This window comes from Myxocyprinus asiaticus, chromosome 38, assembly GCF_019703515.2.
Source record: "Myxocyprinus asiaticus isolate MX2 ecotype Aquarium Trade chromosome 38, UBuf_Myxa_2, whole genome shotgun sequence".
NCBI classification, from domain to species: domain Eukaryota; kingdom Metazoa; phylum Chordata; class Actinopteri; order Cypriniformes; family Catostomidae; genus Myxocyprinus; species Myxocyprinus asiaticus.
The window spans coordinates 4423603-4447945 of record NC_059381.1 but is presented as its reverse complement, the minus strand read 5'-3'; the positions used below and the strand labels follow the sequence as shown (position 1 = coordinate 4447945).

The 24343-nt window shown below is 37.8% G+C and overlaps 1 protein-coding gene across 1 annotated transcript; it reads right to left on the bottom strand.

Annotated features, from left to right (window-relative positions):
• Nucleotides 1-317: 317 nt before the first annotated feature.
• LOC127429298 (lipoxygenase homology domain-containing protein 1-like) lies at nt 318-14834 on the bottom strand. Its single transcript, XM_051678254.1, has 11 exons — nt 14700-14834; nt 13935-14140; nt 10653-10838; nt 9793-9920; nt 9338-9455; nt 9077-9254; nt 7701-7886; nt 5628-5798; nt 5172-5310; nt 4908-5063; nt 318-1740 (listed from the first exon to the last, which is right to left on the bottom strand). Exons 1-11 carry the CDS (start codon nt 14758-14760, stop codon nt 1260-1262), a joined length of 2010 nt encoding a protein of 669 aa, XP_051534214.1. The 5' UTR covers nt 14761-14834; the 3' UTR covers nt 318-1259.
• Between the last annotated feature and the right edge of the window lie 9509 nt (nt 14835-24343).

Genomic DNA, 24343 nt, shown 5'->3' with positions numbered 1-24343 from the left:
GAGACACAGTGTCTACAGTTTTCAAGAAAATTAATCTATAAATGGCTTACTTATGGTTGTCACTGCATATTAAGTTAGGATAGGAGAAAGTATTTTAACACCGAAAAAAGTTACATACTTCAGCTTTAATCACAACGGGCTTCATTCTTGAAAAACCAGCAGAACAAATTTATGTGTAATTGTCACTAAACCTACAGGATTCTTCTGTTAATTGTCAAATTCAGAACAGGCCAAAGTAAAAATTATATGATCATTATAAAATGTTTACTTTTGTAAGAACTAACAAAAAGTAATAACTGAAGCAGTGGAGTCAGGATTGAGTTTTACTGGATAAATTTAGCAGCACACACATGCACTTCTCAACTTAATGTGTGTGAGAATTCAGCCTCACAGAGGTAACGATAAGTACAAATTAATAACATTAAAAAACAAACAATGTATTCTTTCAAACATCCATTAAATCATTCAAACTTTAAAGGCACATCAGCAACTTGTACAGGAAGGTGGCACTCTGGAAGCTGGGAGAGAAGCTGGAATTTTCCGGAAAAATCCATCTAAAAAGGTTTTCAAAGTTTTTCTGAGTGATATGCGAAGCGCTGAGGGGAATCTCGTGATCATAAAACCGGAATCAATCAAAATATTCTGCTGTATTCTACAACAATCTGAGCAATGTAAATGGGCTGATGTTTTCCTGATTTTATAAAAGAGTGGATTTGATTGGCCAAATAAAGATGAAGGCGTAAACTCAGTTATTTCTTTAATTGCTCCTTCTTTCTCCTGCTCAGAAATGCAGCTGCCATTATGAATTCAACGAGTGATTATTCTAATTCATTCCAGTGGAAAGATGCCTTCAAGACGTTTTACTGTATATTCAAAGCAAATATCAATATTACATGCTCTCAGAATCCAGGGCACAATCTCTTAATGTAATTTCATTAACAATTAAAGATGAAGTGTGCCATTTTTGTGCCACTGCCACCAAACGGAATTGCAAAAATGCTGACTAGGTCGTTCGAATTGCTTGTCAGATTATATACTAATTTTGATGAAGAACGCACTACTCAGCCATTAGGTATGCAGGTAAGTAGTATAAAGGAATTTCCGTGCATACTTCATCCGGGAATTATCTCATGACGCTAATTTATGACATATTGACAACAACCACGAAAATAATTTACTCTGGTTTTGTCCCGTGGCATTATGATATAATATTGAGCATTAGTAATACTGCTTGAAACTTTGTTTTGGTTGATTTAATGTCAATATTTTGGGTAGATCACACGTTTTATCCTCCCATCTAACTTGTTCTTGTCCAGCCATTTCCCGCACGTGAAGATTGTCGTCACTCCATTGGCTGTGTTCGTAATCTCGATCCTGCTCAGAAGCCAACCAGGACTGAGACCGGAATTATCGTGTTCCACGCACACCCTGAGCAGGTCACCCATGTCCAGCAGTTCTAGAATGAACCGGTTCGTCTGGCCGCGCTCAAACAGATTCCGGAACTTCTGGCAGAGTTGCCTTCGACCAGAGTCGCCGTTGGAGCCAAAGATGGTGACGTAGACGTTGGCATCGGTGCCTGCACCCTTCTCGTCGCCAGTGATGACGATGATCTCGTATTTTACAGGAACAAGGCTTTGGGCCTTGCTAGCAAAACTCTCGATGAATTTGGTGCACTCGAAAGTCTGGAACTCATCTCGTTTCGAGGACAGAGGTATCGTGGTGTTACAACAAAAGATATACCTGAATGAAAAAGAAAGGGATTATGGGTATAAGGCTGGTAAGTATGATATTTACCTGAGGTGTAAACCATGATTTAACGCAAAAATCGTAATCTTAATCTGCATGTGTGTACGTGGCTTAAGTGTTATAGCCTTGTCACACTAAGAGCAAATGTTAGTGGCAACAAGACTTTGAAATTGAAACAATGCATTTTTATGGATCTATTCATTAATTTGAAATCGTTTTTGTATGTATGTACATTTTGACTTGTAGATTCATTTTTTTCTTTGCCTGGCTAAATAACTCATAGATCAGTTAGATAAAAGCTTTTGAGTCATTTGTCACATTCAATACATTTTCAAGCACTTTAAAAGTTGGATTTCAGTCAGACCAAAACAAAAATGTATCTTTTTATAGTGTCAATAAGGTGATGCTCATTATTTTTTTGTCCAGATCTATTCAATAATTATCCATAAAAAATGCAACTCAAAACAATTACTTCAATACACCTCTACTATGATGAACATGTCTTCAATTATTGAGTTCAAAGTCATTTTGATATTTATTTTGTCTTGAGGCAGTTAATTCTTGAAAAAAAATGTTGGCATGAGTAGTGCAGAATAGTGAAATAATTTTGTTTTCAAATATGATTACTACTTAAAAAAACGTTTGTGGTGTAACCAACATGTAAGTAGCCATTCTGAAGACCCATTTAGACACTCAAGACTGTGTTAAATTTTTATAAAAAGGAACATTTTGTCCTTTGGACTCATATGGAGTACACCTGAGAAATATTCTTGATATTCATGACTCAAAATTTCATTTGTAATATATATATATATATATATATTAGGGGTGTAACGGCACACAGTTTTGGGGTCACGGTTCGATACGAGTTCGGTACAACAGGAAAAAGCAACAAATCCCAAATGCTAGGTTTCTTTTCGTTTATTTTGAACAGACAGTAGTGCAAATTAGAGTTTGTTCCACCTAGCAGCATTTAATCCCCCCTGAGGTAGTTGGTACTGTACAGCCTCCTTTAGTGTATTAAGCACTAAGCAGTAAACAGAATGCACTCTTGCATAGGCCATATTTTTTTGTAGGGTTGATAAAAAACAAAAGGTATTTGGTCACAATCAGCTACAAATCTGAAAAGCATCTCGTGTTATAAATGTACAAAATAAATAGAATAATGAAAAATAAAACTTGTGCATTAGGAGAAGCCATTCTTTTTTTGGGTTGGTGCATAGATGGTCTCTTCTTCTTCTGCTCTTTTTTCTGTTGTGGCGGTTAGCAAACAGTGGCTGTGTCTCGTTTGGAAGGCCGCATCCTCCGGAGGTCGCATTTGTTGCCCGCATACGTCATCGAGGCTGTCTCATTTAATATTTTTATTTTTATTTTTTTGTTTTTTGGTCTTTCTTTTTATCTATTGTCAATGCCTTTTATGTATATGCACTAACATTTATACAAATGTTAACCTTTTATGCATTCCCAAAAAAAAAAAAAAAAAAGAAAAAAAATGAAACGAGACAGTCTCGATGACGTATGCGGCCGACAAATGCGGCCGACAAATGCGACCTCTGGAGGACGCAGCCTTCCAAACCAGACACAGCCATTGTTGCATTACCGCGCACGCCCCCTTCTGGATTGGAGTGGATCGCCTGTGTATTCTTCGTATGACTGCATGCACCAAACCGTGACGTCAGTACCGTGACGGTTCGGGACGAATACATGTACCGTTACACCCCTAATATATATATATATATATATATATATATATATATATATATATATATATATATATATATATATATACACATACATAAACACACACACACAGTATATATACTGTATACATTGAAAAATATAAAAAAAAAAACTTAAATGGATAATTAAGTTGTGTACACCCTCATGTATTTAAGCTGCAAGAAAAGTATTTTAATTATTTTAACTGTGTGGTTAACTGAGACTTTTTTTTAAAAAATTGTGAAATCAACATGGACACAAAGATTACATATCTATGAACTTAATGCATGTTTTAAGATAGATTGTCTAAAATGTTTCTCATTTTTATCACCTTGGAAAACCTTGTCAATGACCCTAAAATGCAAGTAAACTCTTTAGTCTGACTGAAATCAGTTAGATTTTTGTGAAGACAGACTAAAGCCCGATTCACACATACTCCGTGAGAGGGGCGTGAGCAGTGCGCTTTCGTTTCAGCGCCCATATTAACAGATTACACTCTTCACATAGCAAGCGTGAGTCGCGAGGTGACTCGTCCCAGAAATGTCCCATACGCGGCAGTGAGTGGATAGTTTCGCCGCTGAGCCTATTTTTGCCACTCACTCAGCGGCTCTGGGTGTTGCAGAAAACTAAAATAATCAGGAGATTTTAGAAAAGATGCAAAAGCAAATAAACAATATTTAAAATGAACCTACTATACACTACAATTTATAGGTCTGCATACAAACACACACAAAATAACTAAATAAATTAAAGAATTAATAAATTACATTGCAGAACTTTTGCTGTATATATAGAGAGATAGTTTAGAAGAGACAGACCACTGGTATTAAAATGAATGGTAGAAATTGGAACAGATGTAGAAAGGAAGTCCCGCTTCACAGGTGAAAGAGCCAATCCCCTTTTAGATACAGACATCGCCTGTCAATCAGCTCGAGAACACGCATATTAGCTGAAACAGCCTGAAAAAAAGTGTTTGTTTTTTTGCATGATTTGAGCTAAAGAAGCACAACTTATGATACTGTTGTTGTCAGATTTTACTGCTGATTTTAAATATGTTCTTTGGTCTTAACCTTAACCAAGGTTAACATTCAAGAAGATAGGAGCTGTACTTTTATGTCACTTGTTTACAAAGAAAATAGCTGCCCAGCCTGCCCGAGAGCGTTCCAAAGATGACCGCAGAGTGGATTGACTTGCCTTGAAAGAGACTTTGATATTTCAACCAATCACGACCAAGTACGCTGATAAACAAGTGCACGTGACTGCCCCGTTGCCGTTGGAATCTAGAAAAGAGAGATGCGGCCAATGTGAAAGCCCAAACGCGATGCGTTGCACATGCCTCACTCACGCCCCGATCATGGAGTATGTGCAAATCCGGCGTCACAGACCTAGAAAATGCAATAAGACAGGTGTGGACAGGCCTTTAAGGTCAAAGTTTCACTGACCTATTGCCTAACTCCTTCTCCGTGACAACAACCTTCTCCACACCCCAAGAGGCCTCAGATTTGACTTTCTTGCCATCTTTAGGGATATGTCCCAGACAGATCCCAGCGATGTCTCCCAGCTCCTTAGAGGAGAACACAAAACTGTCCGTACAGCCTCTGAAATCACACATGGAGCAGTTGTACTCAGCAGAACTAATGAAGGTACACAGGAAATAAGGCTTCGATATTAACTGATCAACAGATATACATAAGTCGAGTACCTACCGTAAGAAACGCTTCTTCTTTGTCGAGTTCTCCATCACAAACTCTTTAGAACGTCCTTTCTTCCCTTCTAGAACGATCCAGGCGTTCTCTTTGGTTTCTGCATCATCTGTATCCGCTGTTGTTACCTGAATCTCATATTCTGTATAAGGCAGAACAACATCGTGCTATATAATAAGTATTTGTGAAATGGATGCATGAGTTTAGTCTCGCATGTGGGAGAATCTCATGAAAATTATCTCATATTTACAAAAAAATTTTGCATTGCTTATTTTTGGGACCGATATGTTTTTTATGCATTATGACATATTTTCATGACAATTAAACACATACAAGGACCCCCTCCTTAAACCAGGCCATGCTTATATATATTATATCAGTGTTTTTATGGTGTATACTGTAGGTCGAATGATCATTGATTGAAGGTTATGAAGTTAAATGTGAGTGTTTGTGTCTCACTTGTTTTTTCGTCGAAATCTAATGCATCATTGTTGGCACATGCTAGCTCTCTCATTATCTGTCCATCATCTTCATTCTTGGCGAGCCAGCGGTCGCACTGAAATCGAAATTTCTTCCCCAAGTAGTCATCATGCACATCTACATACTCCAGGTGCCAACCAGGAGCTGGACCTGTCAATACAAACACACACACACACACACACACACACACACACACACACACAGTATTATGGAAGACTAGTGCACAACTTCTAAATGTGTTGCAAAAATGGCAGTTTCTTAGAAAGCAGATGTTCATACAGTGGCAAGAAAAAGTATGTGAACCCTTTGGAATTAGCTGGTTTTCTGCATTAATTGCTCATGAAATGTGATCTCATCTTCATCAAAGTCACATATATAGACAAACACAATGTGCTTAAGATAACAACACACAAACAATTATAAACATTCATGTCTTTATTGAACATATCACATTAAACATTCACATTGCTGTGGAAAAAGTTAGTGAATCCCTAGGCTAAAGACACAACAAAAGCTAATTAGAGTCAGGAGTTGGCAAACATGGCATCCAATTAATGAAACAAGACTGGAGATTATCTTGAAGAGCTTAGATATTCATCTGTCCACAGTAAGACAAATTTTCAATAAATGGAGGCGATTTAGTAGTGGCAACTCTCCTTAGTAGTGGCCGTCCAGCCAAAATAACTGAAAAGGGCACACTGCAGCATGCTCAGTGAGGTAAAAAAGAACCCTAGAGTGACAGCTAAAGACTTGAAGGAATCACTGGAACTGGTTAACATCTCTGTTCATGAGTCTACTATACGGAAAACATTAAACAGGTATGGTGTCCATGGCATGACACCATGAAGGAAGCCGCTGCTTTCCAACAAAAACATTGCTGTGTGCCTGAAGTTTGCCAAAGACCATCTTGACACGCCACAATGCTACTGGGAAAATATTTTGTGGACTAATGAAACTAAAAATTAATTGTTTGGGAAGAACACGCAGCACTAAATATGGCATAAAAAGGGCACTGCATACCAACATGAAAACATCATCTCAACAGTGAAGTATGGTGGAGGGAGCATCATGATTTGGGGCTGCTTTGCTGCTTCAGGGCCAGGACTGCTTGCCATCATCGAGGGAAAAATAAATTCCCAAGTTTATTAAGATATCCTACAGGATAATGTTAGGGTGGCTGTGCGCCAGCTGAAGCTCAGTAGAAGTTGGGTGATGCAGCAGGACAATGACTATAAACATCAAAGTAAATCCACTACAGAATGACTTCAAAAAAAAAAAAATCCACCTTTTGGAGTGTCCCAATCAGAGTCCAGACCTTAACCCAATAGAGATGCTGTGGAATGACCTCAAGAGAGCCGTTCACACCAGATATACTAAGAATATGGCTAAACTGAAGCAGTTCTGTAAGGAAGAATGATCCAAAATTCATTCTGAACATTGTGCAGGTCTAATCTGCAGCTACTGGAAACTGGAGGATCGACCAATTATTAAATCCAAGGGTTCACTTACTTTTTCCACAGCACTGTGAATGTTTAATGGAATGTGTTAAAAAAAAAGAAATTAAAAATTATAATTGTTTGTGTGTTGTTAGCTTAACCACATTGTGCTTTGTCTATACTTGTGACTTTGATGAAGATGAGATCACATTTTATGACCAATTAATGAAGAAAACCAGCTAATTCCAAAGGGTTCACATACTTTTTATTGCCACTTTATATTAACATGATTTTTACAGTATAAGATTGGTTTTAGTATATGGCTCTAGCCATCAGGGGCTGTTCAAGACAGAATATTTTACAGTATACGTTAAAACGCAGCACAATGAATGGAATAGAATTTAGGAGTTTTTAAAAGTTTTTTAACTTGACACAGCATCTTAAAAAAGTGTCGCCAGCTAGACACATCGCAACAAAGACGTCCATCTAGCACGTTTACATAAAAAAACTTGTTCTGTGTGAACTGCCCCTTTTAGCTTTAGTTTCATAGGTGCGCAGATTAACCAGTGATTTTACTGGCTCAGTAGAGTTGTTCTGAGTATTCCGATTGGCTCACCTGAGTTGTCGTGCCAAACGCGTACTTTCGAGAGTTCGCCCAAGCTAAGGATGTCAGGGAAACGGAATGTGTCTGTCTGTTTGCGTTCAAACTTGTTGGTGTTGTTGCTCTCTTTCAGGGCTAGAGTTCCAGTGTCTCCATTCTCACCAAAAATAATCATCCACACATTAGCATCGGTTCCTGCGCCTAAAAAACAACCAAAAGTATGTAATGATCTATCGGCCTAAGGTTATTAAACACAAACAAAAGTAAACTACCAGTGACATTTTTTTTTTAGCTACCTAAAATATAAATAAAAACAGGAGTTAAGAAACTAAACTACAAAAACGAAAACATTTTTAATCAAAAATAAAAACTAGTGAATTGCTTAAAACTATAATAACCCTGGACCCATCTATCTATTCTCACTACTACCATAAGAACTAATGGGTGAGTCTCACAAAACCTTTTACAAAAATGTCCTGGATCTATTTTACTCTAAAATCAAAAGAAACAAATATTTTGATTATTTAAATATGTTCATGTTAAAATGTTCAATTTTTGTGGATATGGTTATTGGCAAGAGAAACTTAAGTCTACATTGCCTATGCATTATTACACACTACACATATAGTTCCCTGTATCTCTCCCACACGTTGTTCACAACTTGCGGGTGAAGTCTCCATTCTCCATTCTGAAAATCTGCTCCCAGGTTTAATATGACCGGGAGATGCGTCACGCGTAATGAATAAGTGTCCACTGCTCCATACAATCAGGGAGAAATAGATACTGCTTTAATTGCATTAATCTTTTTAACGCGTTGAACAGTCAATTATTAATCGCAGAAATTAACACGTTAAATTTCCCAGCCCTAGAAATAATTTTTGTGACAATTGTGCACATTTAACCTCCCAATTCTCACTACCGCAACGTTAAAAATATATATACTATTTAAACTGTAAAGTATTTATACATTATAGTAGTACTCCCTTGGTACTGCCTTTCATTTTTCGCCGATTTTAATTTTAAAAAATCACTGTACAACAGCATCATATCCTGTAATACAGCAACAAACAAAAAAAGAAGAAGAAAAGATGGTTTTATGGCAATGAGATTCATCATTGAAAACAATGGGAATACTAAAATGTCCGGACGTGTTACCGTAATAAGAACTGGGAAGTAAAATATGCCGAAAATAATGTCACAGAAAATTTTTTGTAGTGGTCCTAAATGTAGGCTTAATTTTCTTTAGGCAAAATATAGTAAAAAAATATATATATATATTTTTTTTATTTGGGTTTAAATATGATCAGGACATTTTCTTGACAGGTTTTGTGAGAACCATGCAATAACAAGAGCTGCAGGCAGTTTCATAGGGTTGTGTTTAAGTCGTGTACCGGTTGCATCACTAGTCTTCACAGAAATGGTGTAGATGGTGAGCTCCACCATTTCTTCATCATTTATCACAGCAGGCATCTCGCAAATGAGCGTTCGTTTGGGTCCATACAAGCAAGACAGCCATTCCTCGTATGTAAACAATGCCACCTCTCCCATCTGCAGGTTATGCAGTTCAATCTACACACATACACATTAATTTTACACAAAAAGGCATAGAAAGTTGCACTCCTTTCCCAATTTGTCTCTCTTAATCACAGTACCTTATCCAGAAACCAGTCAGGTCTGCTTCCGGAACCATCTATACGCACTCTCATTTTTCTCAAAGGAGAAATATCCTCAATCTCCAGATTAAACGTGTCCACCTGCCCTCGCTCAAACCTTTACACACAAATACAACACTTACCTAACACACACAAATGCTACACATACAACTGAGAAACAATATTCTGGTGTATAACCATATTTGCTTTTCCAGACGTAGTGTTAGACTATAAGTTTTAGGTGAGTTTAGATTTAAGGAAATGCTCCATCAGAGCTACTTTGCCACTGTCACGACACTCAGCGAGTCTTGTTTTCTCTTGGCTGTGTACAAGAAATTAACACACAACACCACAGCATTTCTGCAGCGTAAAGTCAACTATAGATATTTAAATAGATGGGGTATTTTCACATTTGAATCCTAAAGTAGACATGTTTAAAACAAAAAATGATGTACCTGTCCTCTAATTTTGGCAGTAGCATCTCCTCTGAGGTGCCATAGACTCCAAACACAGTGATGTAAATCTGTGTGTCTGTCCCTGCGTGCTGAACATCTCCTGTTGTCACGGTTACCTCATAGATCACCTAGCATACACAAGAGACATATCTTTCATGAAGCTACTAATATAAATCGTTAAAAGCCTCATAAAAATGTTTAATAAAGTTCAGACCGTCAATCCGCGCATCTTATCATGTGGCTCATTGTGCATGACACCGCAAAGACTCGCAGCATGTGGAGGCTCATGCTACTCTCCGCGATCCACGCACAATTTACCACGTGCCCCATTGAGAGCGAGAACCACTAATCGCGACCACGAGGAGGTTACCCCATGTGACTCTACCCTCCCTAGCAACCGGGCCAATTTGTTTGCTTAAGAGACCTGGCTGGAGTCACTCAGCACACCCTGGATTCGAACTCACGACTCCAGGGGTGGTAGTGAAAAGTTCATATTCTAACCTTACATGCCTGATTTATGTAACCGGGACTTTTAACGTTTTAAGCATAAACTTACTTCGGAGAGACAATTGTAAGTAAGCCATTCATTGGTTAGCTTCCTGAATAATACAAACACTGTGGTTCTGTGATGCTTTCGAAGCATTACTATTTTTTTGAGCAGTCTGACTTGTCAACTTCTGGCTCAACCAGTGGTGGGAATTTGAGGTGGGACTATCTGTATTAAGCTGTGTTTGCAGGGATTGTATTATTTAGCCATTCCATTTGTTGCTGATACAGAATTTACACATTCACACACTTTGCCTTAGTTCTGAAGAGCTCATCTACCAATATTTCATGTGCATGTTCACATGCATGCATACCTTCTGTGAGATGTTGATAATTTCAGCATCCTGTATGTTTAGGATGCGAGCGGTGAGTCCGTCTCCTCTGTCTTTGGCCAGCCAGCACTTACAGTGGAAGACGTAGCGCACTGCTTTAGTGGGCACCTCAACGGACAATTCCTCGACCAACCAGCAGCTATCTGGAGTCGCACCGTCATGACCCAGCTACACACAACACACACAACAAACACACAACCTCATGTCAATCTACATTACAGTCAAAGGTTTGGACACAATTATTCTCCATTAGTACTATTTTCCATCTTTAAATTTCAGAATAATAGTAAAGACTTAAAAACTATTAAATAATACAAATACAAGGGTGGGAATTATATAGTGACCAAAAAATGCCAAACAAATCAGTCTTTATTATTTTCTTATTCTCTCAACCAACTTGTGCATTTTCCTTCATTATCTTTATATATTCCAACATAACCGATTTAATATATATATATATATACACACAGGTGCATCTCAATGAATTAGAATGTCGTGGAAAAGTTCATTTATTTCAGTAATTCAACTCAAATTGTGAAACTCGTGTATTAAATAAATTCAATGCACACAAACTGAAGTAGTTTAAGTCTTTGGTTCTTTTAATTGTGATGATTTTGGCTCACATTTAACAAAAACCCACCAATTCACTATCTCAGAAAATTAGAATACATCATAAGACCAATAAAAAAAACATTTTTAGTGAATTGTTGGCCTTCTGGAAAGTATGTTCATTTACTGTGTATGTACTCAATACTTAGTAGGGGCTCCTTTTGCTTTAATTACTGCCTCAATTCGGTGTGGCATGGAGGTGATCAGTTTGTGGCACTGCTGAGGTGGTATGGAAGCCCAGGTTTCTTTGACAGTGGCCTTCAGCTCATCTGCATTTTTTGGTCTCTTGTTTCTCATTTTCCTCTTGACAATACCCCATAGATTCTCTATGGGGTTCAGGTCTGGTGAGTTTGCTGGCCAGTCAAGCACACCAACACCATGGTCATTTAACCAACTTTTGGTGCTTTTGGCAGTGTGGGCAGGTGCCAAATCCTGCTAGAAAATGAAATCAGCATCTTTAAAAAGCTGGTCAGCAGAAGGAAGCATGAAGTGCTCCAAAATTTCTTGGTAAACGGGTGCAGTGACTTTGCTTTTCAAAAAACACAATGGACCAACACCAGCAGATGACATTGCACCCCAAATCATCACAGACTGTGGGAACTTAACACTGGACTTCAAGCAACTTGGGCTATGAGCTTCTCCAACCTTCCTCCAGACTCTAGGACCTTGGTTTCCAAATGAAATACAAAACTTGCTCTCATCTGAAAAGAGGACTTTGGACCACTGGGCAACAGTCCAGTTCTTCTTCTCCTTAGCCCAGGTAAGACGCCTCTGATGTTGTCTGTGGTTCAGGAGTGGCTTAACAAGAGGAATACGACAACTGTAGCCAAATTCTTGAATCAATTTTGCTTGACAATTCTCATAAGGCTGTGGTTCTCTTGGTTGGTTGTGCATCTTTTTCTTCCACACTTTTTCCTTCCACTCAACTTTCTGTTAACATGCTTGGATACAGCACTCTGTGAACAGCCAGCTTCTTTGGCAATGAATGTTTGTGGCTTACCCTCCTTGTGAAGGGTGTCAATGATTGTCTTCTGGACAACTGTCAGATCAGCAGTCTTCCCCATGATTGTGTAGCCTAGTGAACCAAACTGAGAGACCATTCTGAAGGCTCAGGAAACCTTTGCAGGTGTTTTGAGTTGATTAGCTGATTGGCATGTCAAAATATTCTAATTTTTTGAGATAGTGAATTGGTGGGTTTTTGTTAAATGTGAGCCAAAATCATCACAATTAAAAGAACCAAAGACTTAAACTACTTCAGTCTGTGTGCATTGAATTTATTTAATACACGAGTTTCACAATTTGAGCTGAATTACTGAAATAAATGAACTTTTCCACGACATTGAGATGCACCTGTATATATATATATATATATATATATATATATATATATATATATATATATATATATATATATATTGTTTTTTTTTTTTTTTTAATATATCTATATATATTTAGGCACAATTTATATGTATATATGAAATGATTTCAAGGATTAAAGCATAATCAAAATGTTCTTAAAGGAATATTCTGGTTTCAACATAAGTCGACATAATGTTGATTACCACAAATTTATTTACACTCATCCCTCCTTGTCTTTAAAAAAAAAAAAATAAATAAAAATAAAAAATCAAGGTTACAGTGAGGCACTTACAATGGAAGTGAATGGGGCAAATTTTTGGACAGTATAAAATTGTTGATTTTTTGGTAATCAACAATATGCTACAAATGCTGTCGACTGAGCTTGTATTGAACCCAGAATATTAAAAAAAAATTAAAGAAATTAATATAAAGGAACAATATGTGTCTACAAAACAAATTTTTACATCTTAAAGCATATTATAAGGTGCAGAATTTTTTCCCCATTAAAAAGTTTTACTCATAAAGAAATTAATAGTAATTTTTGAAACGTATGTATAAAATCAAGAGCAGTCACATGAGATGAAGACTCCAGTCATATCAGTAACCTTATAAAAGCTGTTTCATTCCACATGAAGAGGGTCCCCTCATGGGGGCTGCCATGTTAGGAGCAGTCATGTGACCAGCCGAATACTACTCGCTTAATCTCAATAACCATCCTGTTATTGGAAACTTTCATTAATGGAGTAAAATTAATCATGGCTGACTGTGAATAATGAATTTCTACAATGGCGTCAGTGATCGAACATTATTGCATTTAACTGATGCTGCATCTACTAAGTGTCAGTGCAAGTCCCAAACGCACCTTTAAAAAAAATTAAAATCAAAATGACTGTTTTTATAGCTTTTAGTCCATATCTTTTAGGTTTGAAGCCATCTATGAGCTAGTGTATTCTTAAAAGATGACAAAATATACTATAAGCAGGTATGCACATTTAAAATTTACAGTCTCTCTTTTTGGGGAAAACCGACCAAAATTATTGATGATTGATTTTTCAATACACACATTTTTATCCAATCAAATGCTCTCTAGAATTAGAATGTCTCTTCCCCTAATACCACCTGCAATTCTCTAGCAAATATGAAATCATGGTTCATGGCTGTAAAGTAACTAAACCCTTTTGAGACAAGCCCTTCAATGTGTCCCACCAAAACTTCATGATTCAGTAATAAACTAACACAGGAAAGAAAACTGGACAAAATACAAAATTGTACAATTTTGTGGGTGAATTCCCTTACCTCCACTTTTTTGATTTCTCCCACATCAGTACCGTAACAGGTGAAGTAATCCAGAGATCCAGGCTGGAATCCATTTTTCCCATCTAAGTCAAGCCAGAGACGCTCCGTCATGTTGTGCTTCTTTCCTACAATGATGACGTATGCTCGGCTGTATGTCCCTGCATCCCTGTCCGAACCCGTCATCACCGAGAAGTAGTACGGGATCACTACACACAGTACACATGAAAACATGTCCACACATCCACAGACTAATTTACTTTAATTAATAAAGTCTATTTTAGGACCATTAAGACTTTTTGCATTGCAACATTAAGTTCAATGTGTTCATTATCGTAATACATCTGGACGTTTGTAATTTCCTATTATTCTCAATGGTGATTCTCATTAGATTACCATATTATGATAAAAAAAAAAAAAATGCAATACATTAATTTGATTTATTTAAATCAGCATAAATAAAATGCAGTACAAATATACTATCATTATGTATAAATATTTTGCAATTTAAATCATTATTGTTTTTGCATGACAGTAATGATAAAGATATTTTTTTTTTGCATTATGGTAATGACACAATGCAAAAAATCTTAATGGTCCTAAAAATAAGCTTCATTTACTTCATGCTAAATATAATTTATTAAATTTATTTTTATTGTATTTTTTATTTGGGGGGGACATAACATGTAATGCTCCACTTAATAAGTTAAATTAAATTACAATTTAATTGAAAGGTTGTGAAAAAACAGTGTGTATGTTTGTACATACATGATCCTTCTTCCTCTTCCTCATCTTCCTCTGAGTGTCGTTTATTTTTTTTCTTATTCATGTTACTGTCCAGACTGGTCACTTTTTTAATTGGACAGAAGGCAGTCTCTCGCTCTCCCTCAAACCCCTACACACATACACATTTGCAAACTTAAACACTGTAAATGTAGACACAGTCTGGACTCGTCTATAACACAACATTAACGCATGCATGCATGAGCGCACGCATGCACACATGCAGGCAGACCTTAACGTAGAACACCCTATCGATCCGTTTGTCTTCTTTCTTTCGCGACAGCCATCGCTCACACAGAAACAGAAACACTTCCTCCGTGTCCTGGTCGAGAACCTCCACCTGATCCAGGTACCAATCCGCACTCAGCATGCTGTTGTCATGACGAACGCGAATTTTGAACACCTGGCCCAGATCCACCGCCTCCAGGGTGAACGTGTCCACCTGACCCATCAGAAGCAGCAGACAATCAGAGGGCAAGTGTAGTTCAGCAACATTTGTAGTTTTTTCTTTGCAATAACATGCACCAGTGAATCAAGCACAAAGAGTAAGTATTTAGAAAGTAGACAAGAATCTATGTGTTTTTAAAAAAAATTTTTTTTAATTAATTCTATTGTTTGTTTGTCTCACCGATCCCCTCTCAAACTTGTTGCTGTTCTCTGATTTGCTGAGTTTGCGCTCTCCAGTGTCCCCCATGTCTCCGTAAAGCGTGATGAACACGTTGGCATCAGTGCCCGCACCATACACGTCCCCTGTGGTTACTGTCACTGTATATGTATGTACTGCAAACAAACACACAATACATATTGGGCATGTGTGAGTAATTGCAATCTATACAGAAAAAAAAATCCAGGTTAAACAGTTTGGTTAAAAGAAAAATATTTTCCAAATTAAAAATGTATTTTATTTTAACCTTCAAATTTTTTTATTATATATATATATATATATATATATATATATATATATATATATATATATATATAAAAGTTCAAAATTAAAATTGAAAATGTATTTCAAAATAAATAGCCATAATTAGTTTTATTTTAGAGCATACAATGTACCAGAAAAATAGTAAAAAATTTCTAATTAAATGCAATGCTCATTTGAACGATCTCGATATTGATTCTTAAAATCCCAAGATCGATGTTTTACTAACTTTAAAATTTACTTCAGTTTTGGTTGTGTTGATTATTAGATCTGTTAAATAAATAGCAATTGAACAGCATGGAGTGGGCCCTTTTGTTAATTTTTAAAATTAATATTTTTGTAGTATACCAAGTACCCTGTATAATTAACAGCATTAGTTGAGAGGAGCTGATGCTGTAAATTATTAGGGCCAAGCACCAAAGGTGCTGTGACACCTATTGTTTTCATTATTATTATTATTATTATTATTATTATCATTATTCCTCCCCAGTGGGAGTCTATGGCAGCCCATAGAACCGTACATAGGAAAATGATGATTTGGCACACTGATAGGGGTGGTCATGAATAGCCTCCATACCAAATTTGGGGTCTCTAGGACATACTCCATAGCGCCACCACCATGTCAAACAATCACTATTCTTTTGCGTGTATCTTTTTTTTTTATTTTTTTTTTTTAACTCTCCTCTTGATGATTCAAATGGACCCCTTACAACAAAACTCCACTCATTACAGTAGCCGCCATCTTGGATTATGTCATTAATTGTTTTATTATTACTATTCCTTCAAACATTACCCAGTTCTGCCAAGCAAGGACTCAAAATAATCTCCAGACAGAGCTGCACAGATTGAATAAATATCTCGGGAACACTTTGTCCTATCGAAACGAAACTTGGTACGCTTAATCAGCACCATGATCTGAGGGCACATGCAGAGTTTTGCAACAGCACAAACTACGGGTCAAAATATGTGAAAAATTGCTATTTTTGCCCGCAACTTTGGAACCGTATGTCCTAAAATCATGAGGTTGATGTCTGTGGACTCTTTGCAGGGTCGGCCCGTCCTACAGGCAATATAGGCGACCGCCTGGGGCCCCGACGTGTCTGATGGGGTCCCGCAAACATGTGCAAAGTATATGGACAAGTTATAGAATTTAAAACATTACCAGTAATTATCATACTTACCATTTCCATGACCTCATTTTAATTGAGACACTAGTTTATTTGTACTTCTAGAAAAAAAGTTGAAAGGCGATCAAAATGGTGACTTGCATTTTAATAATTTTGCCCCTGATTTCTGCTTGCAGGTATTCTTTTTATTCTTCATATTTTATTGTTCTTCTGAGATATATGTTTTGTTTAAAATGGATATATATCTTTTGAATGCATTGCAGAATGTAAAAGAAAATTGTTATACATTTTCAGCATTGTGTCCTGAGGATACCTTAAATGTTTGGAGACAGTGCCACCTATTGTTAAAAAAAATAACCCACACTTGTGTGCTGACTCTAAACTCGGGATGGTTAAAGCTGTGCTTGGCTGTGATTCCTCTAAGCTTGGTATGTCCCTTGGTTGACTGGTAACGTTGTTGCTGTGTGCATGGCCGTATCCACCATTGAGGTCACAGAGGTCCGGACCTCTGTATTTTTTTTCGAGGTGTATATTAAAAGTAAAAAAATAATTTTTATTTATTTTTGCGCTCCATTGTGCTGGACTATGTCATCAAATCGGGCACCTTAAGCCGCCGAAGCATTATGAGGTAACTAGAGAATTTTACTTGTCGTCTGCTTGTAGTTCATTGCCATGATTCATCCCCACCCAGTCAGACATCATCTGACAGCTCCTGTGCGTGGTCGCGCTTCGTTCAACAGTGGCCATCCATCATGAGTGAATTAATTAGCTAGTTGCCAGCTAACATTAATTCCACCCATCCAATGACGGACTGATAATGATATGCTTTTCTTTCATATCAGTTTGTGTAGGGTTGAAATGCATGTTAAAATGATGAGGTACCACTATATGTTTTTATTTTCATTGCAAGATTATCCTAGCGGAGGCCGGTAACATTTGCAAATAAATATAAATTTACACTGTGTTTACTTTCTTTACTGACACAGACGAAAATGAAAAGACTGCATAAGTTAAAGCTCAGCTTTGGGAAGGGAAGCAACAGGGGACAAGATGAGACTGAGAGAAAAAGAAAAAGAGAAGATGATGGAGATGAGAGAGGAAGAGCAGGTACTACCCACTGTGCCCAGAATATTATTAGCATTATGTTACTGTGCTGTTTAACACAAACAAAAACTGACCTGATCTCATTCAAACAATGTAGGCCTAATTACCACAGAGATATATGTTCTTTGGTAATAACAGTGAAGCCTATAGGTTCAATTTAATTTGATAAGTATAGTGTCATAATACAGTATAGTATTGTATAGATATCATTTTGTATAAAACACATTTTTCCTACGTTTATGTACTGCTTGAGACACATTTTCATAATTATACTTATATTTAATTATATTTATAATTATAATAATACTGGAAAAATGCTATTGGAGAGAAGCGAGGAATTATATCAAACCACAGTTGTAGTCCAGGGCACCTAATGGCCTCTGAGCTTGCTGAGAATTTTCTGTCAGTTGCACAAGAGCAACAGAAAAACATTAATTCTGTTTTAAGCAATGCATATGCGGAGAAGGTTAGTTCGAATCGCAAAGCTCTCCTTTCCATCTTAGATATTATAATCAATCTGTCAAAGAGGAACATAGCACTGCGTGGTAACTGGACAGGAGAAAGTGAAGATGGAAACTTTAATAATTTCCTCACATGGAAATCTTCATTCGACGCCACACAAACATCATCTCGAGACTGCACCAAAAAATGCCAAATACATAGGACCAATGATTCAAAATGAACTAATAGCATGCTGTGAATCTGAGATTCAGGAGGACATAATTAAGGAAATAAAAAAGCCAGGTTTTTCACAGTCCTTGTAGATGAATCAATGGATGTGAGCGGGACAGAACAACTGTCTATCTGCATTCGCTACATAAATCATGCTAATGGAGCTGAAATATGTGAAGAGTTCTTGGATTTCTGTCCTCTTGCCAAACAAGATGCTGCATCTATTACAGAAGCCATCCTCTCGCAGTTGGAGAAGTGGGGTCTGGAGATTGAAAATCTCAGAGGGCAGGGCTATGATGGAGCCAGCACAATGAGTGGGCATGTACAGCAACGCATTAGAGAGCTTCAACCACGGGCACTATTCACACATTGCCGAAGCCACGCACTTAACCTTGTGGTAGTCCATAGATGTTCTGACATCCCCCTCATCAGGAACACCATGGCTACCATTGAGAATGTTGCAGTGTTTTTCTCTGCGTCTGCTGTTAGGAAGAACATGTTACAAGAACAACCACAAGGAAGCAATGAGACACAGGTAAGTGACAAAAGAAAAACAAGAGGCATCCTACTCATGTCCAACACACGCTGGGGCTCCAGAGGAAAGACAGTGGGTGCTTTTCTGGATCACTTCAATGCAGCCCACTCTGCACTCATAGAAATAGAATCAGGAACATCATCAAACTCCAACAAGGCTAGCAACCTACGACACAGTATAGAGTCATTTGACACAATTGTCACTGCTGTCACAACAAACAAAATTCTAGGCTACATCCAGCCATTGACTAAAGAGTTACAGTCATCAAATATCGACCTTTTGACTGCTTACAAAGAAGCCAGAGAGGTGGCTCAAGTCATTTCTACTCTAAGGAATGAGGAGGGCTTCAGTGAAATTTATGAAAAGTCAACAAAACTTGCCAGCACAATTGACGTGGTTACAGTAAAAAAGCATGTGACCAATTGGCAGCAAAACAGAGAGAACACACCCTCACAGTCAATAGAAGAACACTACAGACTCAATCTGTTCTACCCTTTTATTGACCACGTGATAAGCCAACTAAACACCAGGTTTGTGGAAAACTCTGAGCCAGCTATGCTTGCTACATACCTAATACCTTCAGCTTTGTCCAAACTCACAAAAGAAAAGCAAGAAATGATGGTGTCATGGTACTGAGAAGACCACCCTGAGCCAGACTCCACTGACCAGGAAATTCACAGATGAAGGTAAAGAACCAACCTCAAACAGTGCTGGCATCCACAGCTAAAGAAACGTTGGCTCACATAGACATAAAATACTACCCCAACATCCACTGTATCCTCTCCAGCTACCTCACACTTCCAGTGATCACCTGTTCATGTGAGAGGTTGTTTTTTGCATTGAGGAGGCTGAAGACCTGGCTACGATCAAGCATGGGAAATGAAAGACTATCAGGACTCTCAATGATGCACATACATAGAAACAGAGCACTGGATCCTGAAAAAGTTATCTGGACACAGAAGGATTGCATTGGCATTCAATTGAAAGATAACATCCATGCTAAATAATCCTTGAAACATTTATGATTTAAGGCAATTCTTATGTGATGGTGTATTGTCAACAATGAACATTCATATAGATTAGCCTCTTCTGTATTTCCATATGGTTGTGTGGATCATTCATTGCAACATTAAACCTGATTCTCATGTATTACTGCTTTACAGATCATTTATGCTACTGCACAATGACATGGTTTTAAAGCTATTATTATCCAACGTCTTAAAATGCACACATGTTGATCAGGGAAATCAATATTTTTCACCCCCCAAACCCGCTAGCAAACTTAGTTTTTGGACCTTGGTATTTTTTAAACACTATATATGGCCATGGCTGTGTGGTGCAGTAGATAGCACATTGAACTGTAGAACAGAAAGTTGTGGGTTCAAATCTGTTCTGGTGCAATGTGATCTGTGTTTGCGTTGGGTTGTGCAATAGGTGCTTGGCCCCATTATTGCTGCTTGCAGCTATATTTATTATTATTATCATCATTAATAGCCATTATTACTACATTTAAATTTTTTTTTGCAAATGGTAAATCTGTTTCAATACCCAGCTCTAATATTTATATATTTTTACATATTTTTTATATTAAAAAATATATTTAAAAAAACATCAGGAAAAAAGTGACTAAAATATATTCAAAATTCATTTATATAATATATTTTGAAATGCAGAGTAACAATAAATTATTTTTGGACATATCTGGTATATTTTAAAATCTAAAACAAATTATTAAAATTTTATTTTTTTGCACTTTGTGAAAAGAAAAACTGTCCCTTTCAACTCCCCAGGCCTTGAGCTACCATACACACGTTTGAGCAACCAAACACACACACACTTACTCTCCAGTGCATCATCCACCTCCGTCTCGATGACTTTAAGAGTTCCGTCTCGTGACAGTTTCTCAACGATGATGTCAGATGGCACCAATTCTCGAATCGTCTCACCATCTTCCTCTGAGCGAGCCAACCATCCTTCACATGGGAATATTGCTGTCTCAGAGCCCTGCATGCATACACACACATTAGAGTCCTGAGACTTTATTCTACAAATGCATATAATTGTCCCCAAAATATATTTGGACACTAAAGCCACACTTAAAGATGTATGTTTATGCTGGTGAACAGCTGAAGTGTGTTGCACTGATATCAGTGTGAGTTTCACGCTGGTGTGATGTTTGACTGAGCTACAGCAGGAGCAGTGTATCACTCTACTGTACTGAGATAGCACAAGAGTGAAGATACAGGTCAGAGAAGATTAGTCAGTGGAACTAATTATGTACACACACACACACACACGAGATTGGATGTGGGTCAATGAAATGGGTGTACGACACACAGTGGAGAGGAAAAGAAGGTTTTCCAGTCAGGTCTTCAGTAGCCAGACGTTTGACAATTGGCTTGCTATTAAGTGTCTCAAAACACTAAATGTCTATTAAAGACTGTGTTCTATGAACCTCACAAATGTTGCCAAATCTAGTGACTAGTTGTTCCTCAGAAGCTCTCATTGGAGCAGCCGGGTACCTCATATATACGCCTTTGTTTTCAGAATCAGAATTATAATGAGGTTTATTGCCAAGTGTTCTCACGTACAAAAGGATTTTTTTTATTCATTTTTTTTATAGGAGAAACAAGTGCAGACAGAACATTACAGTAAGACACAGAATATAAAACAAGGTAAGAGTATAAATAGATATACAAATAATAGGACATATATTAGAATGGCGTATGTACATGTGCAAGTGGTAATGTATGTGCAAGGTAGGGGTATGTACAGTTATTGAATTAAATATGTGAATTTACGTATGTTCATGAGATATTTATTTACAGTATTGCACTATGGGGAGTCCTGAGCAGTTTAATTGTTCATGTGGAAAATGGCCTGAGGGTAAAAACTGTTCTTGCGCTCAGTGCTCTATAGCGTCGGCCAGAGGGCAACAATTCAAAGAGGGAGTGGGCAGGGTTTGTGGGGTCCAGAGTGATTCTACCTGCACGTTTCCACAATCTGGAGACGTACAAGTTTTGGAGGGTTGGCAGTGGGGCACCAAAAATCCTCTCAGCAGTCCTGACTCTCCGTTGTAGTTTCCTTCTGTCTGACTTGGTGGCTGAACCAAATCAGACGGTTATAGATCTACACAGGACAGACTCAATGACGGCTGAGTAGAACTGAGTCAGCAGCTCCAGTGGCAGTTTGAACTTCCTTAGCTGGCGAAGGAAGTACAACCTCTGCTGAGCCTTCTTCACAGTGGAGTCTATGTGGGTGTCCCACTTCAGGTCCTGAGAGATGGTAGAGCACAGGAACCTGAATGACTCCACTGCTTGGGGGGGGTGGTTCTCCTGAAGTCCACTATCATCTCCACTATTTTGAGCGTGTTCAACTCAAGGCTGTTGTGACTGCATTAGGCCAAAGACCGTGTTGTCATCTGCAAACTTCAGGAGCTTGACAGTGGGGTCAGACTGGTAAAAAACCTGTGCACTCTGAGTCCCGGAAATTATGTATTTTAAAATTAAGATTTTAAGAAAGCTCTTGCCTTTTTTTGTACAATAGAGTGTAACAGTGCCTGCTCACTTTGTCAGCCATCTTGGTTATGAAAGTATTTCTCCCATTAAATTTTACCATAGGGATTTCATAAAATCCTTCATAAAAGAGTTATATGTCATGAACCAAAGGAACCAGCTCCGAGGTGAATCACAACATTACAAACTTTGATTTGAAGCAAAAAAGTGTTTGAAAATCGTCAAAAAGACAAAGGTACAATGTGTATTTAACGTCTTTAATCAGGGAATGAACTATAATCCCATGAAGCATTGCGAATGACGCAAACTAATTTAAAACGATGGAAATATATAAAACTTTTGATTTCAAGTTGGTTATTTTAATTATACAAACAATATGTTTAATGTGATTGCAAAATATTCAGATATATGCAATATATAAGCAGTTTGAGAGTGTAGGAAGGCCGACTCAATTGCGTCATTTACAGTGTATCGTGGGAGTGGGCGGTCGCCGCAGAGCTCTTCTGGCACGCTTTGTTTTCCGTGATCCTCTGATTGGTGGATCTTTCTCTGCTGGACCATGGGTAGTGTTGTTCCTCAAAAGGAATTCAGCTATTAAAATTATTTAAAAAAAATTTAACTGATTGCTTCAACAGAAGCATATACCATCGATTAACAACACTGAAGCTCACAGCAGGTCTTTCTTTTAAGGTTTATAAATTATCGTTAAAAATCAATTCACCTGAGAAAATTAATGGGATTTTTACTTCCAGAACCAAACTGCTGAGCTCTATATGTGCATCAGTTGATCTGTAAATGATAACTACCATAAGTAAATGTATGCGTTACCGTAAATACTGTAAGAAAATGCACTCTGTACCTTCCCTTTCCGGAGCAGTCTGCGAATTTCCACACGGTCCAAATGCCATCCAGGATATACCCCACGATTATCGTGACCAATCCGGATTTTCTCAATGATATCTCCAATGTCCTCCAACTGCAGACACACATAATGATCATCATCATCATAGTTGTCAGCATCATCCTCACATAATTCTATTGGATTAAAATGATTAAACTAGGAACCGACTTCCTGTGCAGCAAACTCTACACATTTACCTCTACAATGAACATGTCTTCAGCTCCGCGTTCAAAGTACATCCTCCTCTCTCTCTTATTAACACAGAGTGATTTTTGAGATGTACACACTCCATTCTGACCATATAGAATGATGAAGACATCTGCGTCTGTTCCCGCAGCAAATATATCACTGGTGAAGATTTTAATCTCATAAGGAACAACTGTAACACAAAAGAGAGAGGCATATGTATTATATAAAGTCAATAATGGTCTATACACTGATCAGCCACAACATTAAAACCACTGACAGGTGAAGTGAATAATTGAATAAGTGAATGATTATCTCATTACAATGGCACCTGTCAAGGGGTGGGATATATTAGGCAGCAAGTGAACAGTCAGTTCTTGAATTTCATGAGCAGGAAGCAGGAAAGCAGGAAAAATGATCTGAGTGACTTTGACAAGGGCCAAATTGTGTTGGCTAGATGACTGGGTCAGAGCATCTCCAAAACGGCAGGTCTTGTGGGGTGTTACCGGTATGCAGTGGTTAGTAGTACCTACCAAAAGTGGTCCAAGGAAGGACAACTGGTGAACCGGCGACAGGGTCATGGGTGCCCAAGGCTCATTGATGCGTGTAGGGAGCGAAGGCTAGCCTGTCTGGTCCAATCACACAGAAGAGCTACTGAAGCACA

What these genes read in the sequence shown, in the direction of transcription:
- LOC127429298 (XM_051678254.1), bottom strand. Translation starts at nt 14,760, where the DNA reads ATGAATAAGAAAAAAAATAAACGACACTCAGAGGAAGATGAGGAAGAG. An exon ending in CTGCCAAAATTAGAGGACAG is followed by an intron (nt 9,456 to 9,792) that starts GTACATCATTTT and finishes TTGTGTGTAAAG; the next exon opens with GTTTGAGCGAGGGCAGGTGG. An exon ending in GAAGACTAGTGATGCAACCG is followed by an intron (nt 7,887 to 9,076) that starts GTACACGACTTA and finishes GTTGTTTTTTAG; the next exon opens with GCGCAGGAACCGATGCTAAT.